Source organism: Myotis lucifugus, unplaced genomic scaffold, assembly GCF_000147115.1.
Source record: "Myotis lucifugus unplaced genomic scaffold, Myoluc2.0 scaffold_6348, whole genome shotgun sequence".
Classification (NCBI taxonomy): Eukaryota; Metazoa; Chordata; class Mammalia; order Chiroptera; family Vespertilionidae; genus Myotis; species Myotis lucifugus.
Window position 1 is genome coordinate 1 of NW_005877396.1, and position 8706 is coordinate 8706.

Genomic DNA, 8706 nt, shown 5'->3' on the forward strand with positions numbered 1-8706 from the left:
ATGAAATCCTGGAGAGTGGGGTAGAGTTGAGCGAGGGAGGAGTCAGATCAGTGGCTGGAGTCCTGCTGGTCTCTGTGTCTAAAAGCCCAGGATTCTGTAACCTGGGATCTCCCTTTTCTTCAACTTTGGTAGTAAATAATAATCGGAACCCAGGCAGAGATTGTGCAAGTGAAGAAGCTATATATAGGGCCAGCTTTGCTCCCCACTTCACCACCACCACCCCCCGCCCCCCATCTGCGTCCCGGGTGTGTCCTTTTCAGCTTCTGTTGAGCTCCCTTGACTTCCTCATTGTTGCCATTGTGGAGAGGAACCCTTCCCAGAGTGGTCCATAGGTACAGTATCTTGCTTCTTCTTTGCCCCACACCACATTTTAGTTCCTGCATCACCATTTCCCAGAGATGATGCTGTCTCCACCATTGCACACCCAGATCCAGAGGAGCCTTTTCTCAGTTCTTCCTCAATTGTAACCCAAGTGTCTGGAATCTGAGCTTCCTCTGGGGCCTGAGCCACCAACCTCCCCCAGCTCTGGCCTAGCTCTGCTCACTCTTCCCAGTAGGAGGGAAGAGGGTGAAGGACAGTAGGATCCCTGTCCAGAATGGGACAGGAGGATCTGGAGACATGAACAAACTTTGATTGAGCATCACATTAACCATTCAGTTCCCGCAGAACCATGGCAGGAAGAATTGGAAAATAGCAGTGGAGTAGGTGGATCTTTCTCCCACCTCCTCCCAGAATTTAACTAGAACTGAATGAAATTGGGGAATAGTCACCCTAAAATACCAGCTGAAGACTGGCTGAAGAGGAGACTTTTGAACTAGGAAGGGCAGAGACCTCCTCAAAACTGGTAGGAAAGGCAGGGAGCCAATGGGCACTGGCCCAGCACAAGGAGCTGCAGGCCAAGGGAGCAGAGGGTTGCCCCAGAGAGGAGAGAGGCCTGGACACCAGGCAGGGCACACCAACCTGGACAGCCAGAACTGGCAATAGCCACCATGCACCAACCAGCATCTGTGCTTCTAGTAGCCAAAGACCTGAACCGCCCAGGGACAAACCCCTTTTTTAAAGGGCTGGTACACAGGATTTTCCCTCCCAGACACTCACCCTAGTTTTAGGCAAAGGGAGAACAGTGTGAACTCTGAACAGGTAAAAGTGGTCCTGCCCTCACTTCTATTCTGGTGGGTGACAGATACAATAAATGAGTAAGAAATATACAATATTAGAGGCCTGGTGCATGAAATTCATGCACTTGGGGGCGGGGGCTGTCTCTCAGCCCAGCCTGCACCCTCTCACAATCCAGGACCCCTCAGGTAGGGTCCAGTCCCATCACAGCATGGCTCTGGTTCCCCAGATCCTGAGGGCGGGGGGAGGGACCCAGAGGCTAGTCTGATGGCAGCATGGCTCTATTCCCACACCTCCCTCCCACCCCAGCACCACGGGCAGCTGGGCCCCACAGTTCCCACCCGCCATTGCACCGTGGGCAGCCGGGACCCAACCCATGCACAAATTCATCCACTCGGCTCTAGTTTTAAATAATAGCCTTGCTGGTTAAAGTAGTCTTGGTTGTAGGTCTTTGTTTCTCATAACTTTGACTATTTCATGTAAATCCCTTCTGGCTGGAAATGTTTCTGTTGAGGAGTTAGCTGACAGTCTTATGGGAGCTCCTTTTAGGTAATTAACTGTCTTTCTATTGCTGCTTTTAATTCTTTCTTTGTCTGTAACCTTTGACATTTTAATTATGATGTGTCTTGTTGTGAACCTCTTTGGATTCATCTCATTTGGGACTCTCTTTGCATCCTGAACTTGTGTGTCTTTTTCCTTCACCAGGTTTAGGAAGTTTTCTGTCATTATTTCTTCAAAAAGGTTCTCCATTTCTTGCTTTCTTCTCCTTCTGCTCCCCCTATGATGTGCATACTGTTATCCTTCATGGTGTCCCAGAGCTCCCTTAGACCAGTGGTTCTCAGTCTTCTGGCCCTTTAAATATAGTTCCTCATGTTGTGACCCAACCATAAAATTATTTTCGTTGCTACTTCATAACTGTAATTTTGCTACTGTTATGAATCGTAATGTAAAGATCTGATATGCAGGATGGTCTTAGGCGACCCCTGTGAAAGGGTCATTACCGCCAAAGGGGTCACGACCCACAGGTTGAGAACCACTGCCTTAGACTATCCTTATTTTTTTTATTTTCTTTTTCTGTTCTGATTGGATGTTTCCTGCTACCTTGTCTACCAAATCACTGATTTGATCATCTCCTTCACCTAACCCACAATTTATACCTTCTTTTGAAGTGTAATTCTTCATTTTAGATATTGTATTCTTCACTTCTGACTGGTTCTTTATTATAGTTTCTATGTACTCTTCTGTGCTTACTATCTCTTTATGTTCTCGGTTCATCCGTTCTTCCCCTAAGTTCCTCGAGCATCCTTATAATCATTGTTTTGAACTTTGTATCTGGTAGATTGCTTGCCTCCATTTCATTTAGTCCTTTTTCTGGGAATTTCTCCTGTTCTTTTATTTGGGGATGTTTCTTTGTCTCCCCATTTTTAATTTTTGTGGGTGTTTTTAATACTCACCCAAGGATATTTTTTCACTGATTTTTAGTGAGAGTGGACGGGAATGGGCAGGGAAGAGAGAGAGAGAAGCACCATTGTGAGAGAGAGACATCAATTGGTTGCCTCCCACATGTGCCGCTAATGGGGCCAGGATTGAATCTGCAACCCAGGTACGTGACCTTGACCAGGAATTGAACCCAGGACCCTTTAGTGTGTGAGCTGAGGCTCTAACCACTGAGAAATGCTGGCAGGTCTCTCCCCATTGTGGCTGCCTCTCTGTATTTGTTTCTATGCATTAGGCAGGTCTGCTATGATTTCCAGTCTTGGTATGGTGGTCTTATGTAGTAGTTGTCCTGTGGGGCTCAGTTACACAGTCTCCCTTATAACCTGAGCAAGGTGCTCTGGGAATGTTCCTTGTGTGGGTTATGTAAGCTCTCCTGTTGTAGTTGAGTTTTGATTGCTCTTGGCCCCTCCGTGTATAAGCTTGAACCTCAGACTGGCTGACTGTGAGAATTAATCTCAACCATAGAGTATGAGATGCTGTCTGAGTGCTGACCACATTAAGTGGAATTCACCCCAGCAGGGTCTGCTGCCTGCTGAGATCTCCCTCTGAATATGCTGCTTATGGAGCTAAGTGGGTCCTGCTCTGATGTGGTCTGAAGCCCACCACTGGATGTGTTTCTTCTGGGACATCCTGGGAGGGACTCCGGTGCATGTTGATGTCAGATGCTGCCTGTGGCTGGCCCTGGGCTACCTGTTTGGAGCAACAAAGCAATCCACCATTTGTGGCTGTCTCTATTGGGCCTGGGTGTGCATGGCAGGGGTCAAGATGTGCACCAAAGCTGGCTTCCAACATCATCAAGCGCAGGAACAGGTCAGCAAAAGGCCTAAGACACACCAAGATGTGCTTCCACTGCCTCTGCATTCTGACTGCCTGTTAGGTTCAGTCATTGAAAGAGCTTCTGGCAGTATGGGTCTTGCATGAAGAAGGTTCTCAGTGATTCATCAGGTACCCAGTCTGATGATTTTCATGTGAAGCTGATGGGCAGGGAAAAGTGAAGATGTGCTGCCTCCAGGGGATAATTTTGTCCTTCCCATACTTTCCCTCTAATATCAACCTCTTTATTTTTTTAATATTTTTATTGATTTCAGAGAAAAAAGGAGTGGGAGAGAGAGATAGAAACATCAATGATGAGAGAGAATCATTGATCAGCTGCCTCTTGCACCGCCTCAAACTGGGGATTGAGCCTGTAACTCAGGCATATGTCCTGACTGAGAATCGAACAGTGAACTTCTGCTTCCTAGGTTGACTCTCAACCACTAAGCCATGCCAGCTGAGCCTCTGTATTGTTAATTAATTTTAATTGGCACCTTTCTATATGCCAGGCAGTTGTCTGGGTGCAAGTAATACCACAATGCATGGGTCCTGGCCTCTCTTAATGGGAACACTTACTTATGGGCTGGTTCTTTACAGGGTGTCCCAATATGCTTCCCCTGTATGCCAAATTGATTGAAAAACATAGCAATCTCCATGCCTCCCTATATCCATTCTCTCCACATTGTGACTTTGTAGCTCCTCCCATCAAAAGGTGTTCTACTTCCTGACTCCTAGAAGCGGGGCTGCCTTGTGATTTACTTTGGCCAACAGGAGTTAACAGAAGTGATGCTTCAGTTCCAAAACTAAGACTGCAGAGTCCTTGCACTCTTCCAGTTACTCTTTTGGAACCCTGTCCAAAGGCAGAATGCGAATCAGCCCAGGCTAGGCTAGAATGACCCAGTCATCCCATTGTCCCAGCCTGTAGCCAGGCAAATGTCAGACACGGAAGTGACACTGTCCTAGACCAGCTCCCAGCCAACCCACCAGCTGGCCTCAAATGCATGAACGAGACCAGCTAAGGTGAGTCAAGCCTCGTCAGACCAAAAAACACCCAGTTGACCTACAGACTCATGGGCTATAACAGATGTTTATTGTTTTAAGCTGCTAATTGCGGTAGATTGTTAACAATAACTAACCAATACAACTGGGGCTGTTATCTGCTTCTCCTAGCAACTTTGGGATATTCAAAGAAGTTAAAGAATCATCTTTCATTATCACCCTAAGTTTCAACAGTTTTTAAATGACAGAAAATAATGGAACTCAATCTATAGGAAAGAAAATGCTCTTTTCACTTTAACATAGGACTTTCCCAGGCCTCACCTAACTTCTTCATTCTGTTATTTTATGGTTGCTAAAAATTAGTATGTGTGTAATGCATAAGGTTTCACAAAAGAGTATATACTGTGTGGTTTCATTTATATGAAATTCTGGGAGATTTTTTGGATGAAGGAAATTTTCTACACCTTGTTGGAGTGGTAGTTACGTAGGTATTTATATTTCTCAAAAGTCATATCTACTCTTTTTCAATGAGTTCATTTTACTATGTAAGAATTGTATCTCAATAAAGTTTATTTTTAAGGTTACAAATCTGGGTTGGCAAAGCAAAAGGGAACTCTTATGTACTACTGGTGGGAATGTAAATTGGTGCAACCACTATGAAAAATAATATGGAGCTTTCTGCAAAAATTAAAAATAGAACTACCATATGATCCAGCAATCCCACATCTGGGAATATATGCAAATGAAGTGAAAATGGTTTATCTGCATCCCATGTTCATTGTAGCATTATTAACAATAGCCTCGCCAGCACTGGTTTGGCTCAGTGGATAGAGCGTCGGCCTGCGGACTGAAGCGTCCCGGGTTCGATTCCCGTCAAGGGCATGTACCTTGGTTGCGGGCACATCCCTAGTGGGACATGTGCAGGAGGCAGCTGATCGATGTTTCTCTCTCATCGATGTTTCTAACTCTCTATCCCTCTCCCTTCCTCTCTGTAAAAAATCAATAAAATATATTTTAAAAAAAGATTAGTCATAACTAATATCTCTCTTTATAAAAACAAAAACAAAAACAAAAAAACAATAGCCTAGATATGGGAACAACCTAAGTGTTCATCAGTGGATGAATAGATAGAGAAGATGTGGTATATATGAGCAATGAGATATTATTCATTCACGAGGTAGAAGGAAATCCTGCTATTTGCCACAACATGAGTGGGCTTTGAGGGCATTATACCAAGTGAAATAAGCCAGACCAAGAAAGACAGATACTGCATGGCATCACTTATATGTGGAATCTGAAAATATCAAATTCATAGTAAGAGATAGTAGAAAAGTGGTTGCCTGGGTGGTGGGGGTATAAAATATGGAGAGGTTGGTAAAAGGGTACAAACTTTCAGTTATAAAATGAATAGGTCTGAGGCTCTGATGTAAAATGTGGTGACTATAGTTGATAACACTGTATAGTATAAGTGACATTTGCGAAGAAAATAGAACTTAAGTATTCATACAAAATAATAAATATGTAAAATTATAGATGTGTTCATTAACTAAATGGGGTCTTTCCTTTACTATATATATCAAATCACAACCATGTATACTTTAAGTAACTTAAAATTTTATGTCAATTATACCTCAATAAAGCTGAAATTTAATTTTTAAAAACACCTTAGGAACTCTATATAATCTTTGAAAGTTAAGGAGAAAAAAATTCAAAATGATGGCAGTGCTCCAATCTCCCGGGGATTATTTCTCTCCCACAGAGATCTTGTTAGGGGTGTCTGGGGAAGAATCCCGCCCCCATCCCTGCCATGTCCACGGCTCGATGGTCCACAGGAAGCAGCTCTAAGACACTCCTATCTGGACCTGCTAATGCTGGTCTCACAGATCCAGCGGTAGAGCCTCTGGCAGACGTCGTCATTCCATTTGCCATCCGGGTGGAAGTGGGCACAGTCCTCACCTCCACCCAGCCCATGCCCCTGCCAGTCGTCTGGCTGGCCCGGCTTCCAGTTCCTGAGGGGGAAGGGCAACAGCAAGTTGGGAAAGTCAGATGGAACAGAGTGGGGGTGGGGAGAAGAGGCTGTAGGTCAGATCCTCCAGGAGGGGAGGAAGAGCACAGAAAGCAAATGTACTCACTTGAAGTTGGTCTCATAGTCTGTTCCATCCACCCATTTCCAGGCTCCTTCAGGATCACTGAGGCCCATCCAGGTATATGAGGAGCCTATGTGCTTCTGGACAAAAGTCTGGGACGACAGAATGACAATAATGTCTTCTCCCCATCCCGACCAACTCCTTGGACGAGGAGTTCTGAACTTTACACGTTCATTATATCAGTTGAGGGGATTTGGGATGTTTATCCCAATGCCCAGGCCAATTGCCGTCAAGCTCTGCTTTAACAACAGAGACTGGCAATTCCATCATTGTGCGAACATCATAGAGTGCACCTAACAAGCTGGATGGGATAGCCTACCGCACACCTAGGCCGTGGCCTATTGCTCCTAGGCTATCGGCCTGTGTGGTGTGTTACTCTACAAAACCACAAGAGATGATAAAATCAAACACAAGAGGAAAGGATGCACAAAAGAGTCACAGAAAACACAAGGTGTATGATATGAGGCTGCTGCCAGCAAAACACAGCATACGTTTAAACAACAAACTTTTTTTATAAGTAGAAAGAATACACTTTAACATAATAATAGTATCTATATATCTAAACAGGTAATATGCAAATTAGCCGGGCATCACGATTGCGTTCTGCCCCAAGCCCCAGCAGAGACACACCAGGGGTGGGGGTGGCGGCAGCGGCCGAAGTGAAACAGCCCCGGTCCCAGATACCTGGCAGTGGCAGGAGCAAAGCAACCCGGGTTCCGGGTGCCTGGCAGCAGCCAGAGCAAAGAAGCCTGGGTCCTGGGTGCCGGAGGGAAGCTGCTGCCGGCAGCCAGGGGAAGGAAGGCCTATTCTTGCACAAATCTTTGTGCATCAGGCCTCTAGTCCTATCTGGAAAAAAAAAGAGTAATATATAAATTAACCGTCACTCCGCGACAAAAATGGCAGTGCCCATAGTGGCTGGGACAGGATGATGGCAATGTCGCCCGGCAATGTGAGCCCAGCGTCCGCACCCCAGCCGTGTGGAAGGAGGGGAGGGGAGGGGCCCCAGGTTGGAGGCCGGGTCGAGGGACGCTGGTGTCATTGCAGACCAGGCTGAGGAACACTCCCCCGCCCCCAACCCTGTGCACGAATTTCGTCCACCAGGCCTCTAGTAGTATCATAAATGCATAAATCAGTAAAAGTTGTTTATTACCATTTGCAAGTACACTATACTGTGCATAATTGTAAGTGCTGTGCTTTTATACATATGACTGGCAGTGAGGTAGGTCTGTTCACACCAGCATCAGCACACACACCTGAGCAATGTGCTACGCTACATCATGACGGCTACTGCCCACTAGGTGAAAGGAATTTTCGGCTCTAGTCTAATCTTATGAGACGACTGTTATCTCTTTGGTCCATCCTTGCTGAAATGTCATTGTGTGGCCCATGATTATAAATCCCTCAGGTGTGGCTCACATCGCCATGGTTTTAAAGCTCTCTGGTGATACCAGGGAGCAGCAAGAGTGGAGAACCGTTTCTTTAGTGGGGCCAGTTCTCAGGATCTGAGCTCAGACCTGAGCCCTCACCTGCTCCTCTCTGGAGTTGATGACAACCAGGTGGGCATTCTGCAGCTGGCAGTACTTCTCGGCTTCGGGCCAGGGCTTCCCAGTACCAGAGACCCAGTAGCAGCTGCCTTCATGTGCCAGAAGCCGGTCCATCCTTGCTGCTTGACACAGTCGCTGCAGGAAAGAAACATCTGCACAGCATATGTTTCAAGGGACCTGGCATATATAGCATATTGTTCTTAATATGTTTGCTCTCCTTAGTGCCATGTGTTTTAACCAAGGTCACCTCTCTGAGAAAGGTTGTTTCCCCAGGTGGGGATTTTTCCCTGAGGTTAGGGAAGGGATACAACCCCTTAATTAAGTGCCAGGCGGGTAGTTAAGCTACATAATCTTTACTCCCTGGAATGGAGATAAGAAACGCCCTAACCTTTGTAATAGAAATTGACAGGATTAAAATCGGCTGGTATAAATACGGATGTAACAAGACAATAAACATCAGATCCTCATCAGATCCTCATCAGTTCCTAACCAGAACTCCTGACCAGAACTTTGGAGATCCTGGCTAGAGGTCCTGACTAGGCTGCTGATCAACTGAAGGCTGTCTTCCTGTCATCCTTCTTCGCCGACTC

The 8706-nt window shown here is 45.8% G+C and overlaps 1 protein-coding gene across 1 annotated transcript; it reads right to left on the reverse strand.

The window, feature by feature from the left end:
* Window positions 1-6249: 6249 nt before the first annotated feature.
* LOC102441730 (C-type lectin domain family 10 member A-like) lies at window positions 6250-8230 on the reverse strand. The gene is made up of 3 exons (XM_006109142.3): window positions 8099-8230; window positions 6558-6664; window positions 6250-6434 (listed from the first exon to the last, which is right to left on the reverse strand). The coding sequence occupies exons 1-3, from the start codon at window positions 8228-8230 to the stop codon at window positions 6278-6280; spliced, it is 396 nt and encodes a 131-aa protein (XP_006109204.1). The 3' UTR covers window positions 6250-6277.
* Between the last annotated feature and the right edge of the window lie 476 nt (window positions 8231-8706).

Bases quoted from the DNA above. Each gene is read 5' to 3' on its own strand.
- LOC102441730 (XM_006109142.3), bottom strand. From the start codon at position 8,230: ATGGACCGGCTTCTGGCACATGAAGGCAGCTGCTACTGGGTCTCTGGT. The intron at 6,665-8,098 runs GTGAGGGCTCAG...CTGTCGTCCCAG, and splicing joins TCAACTCCAGAGAGGAGCAG to ACTTTTGTCCAGAAGCACAT. The intron at 6,435-6,557 runs GTGAGTACATTT...CTTCCCCCTCAG, and splicing joins GACTATGAGACCAACTTCAA to GAACTGGAAGCCGGGCCAGC.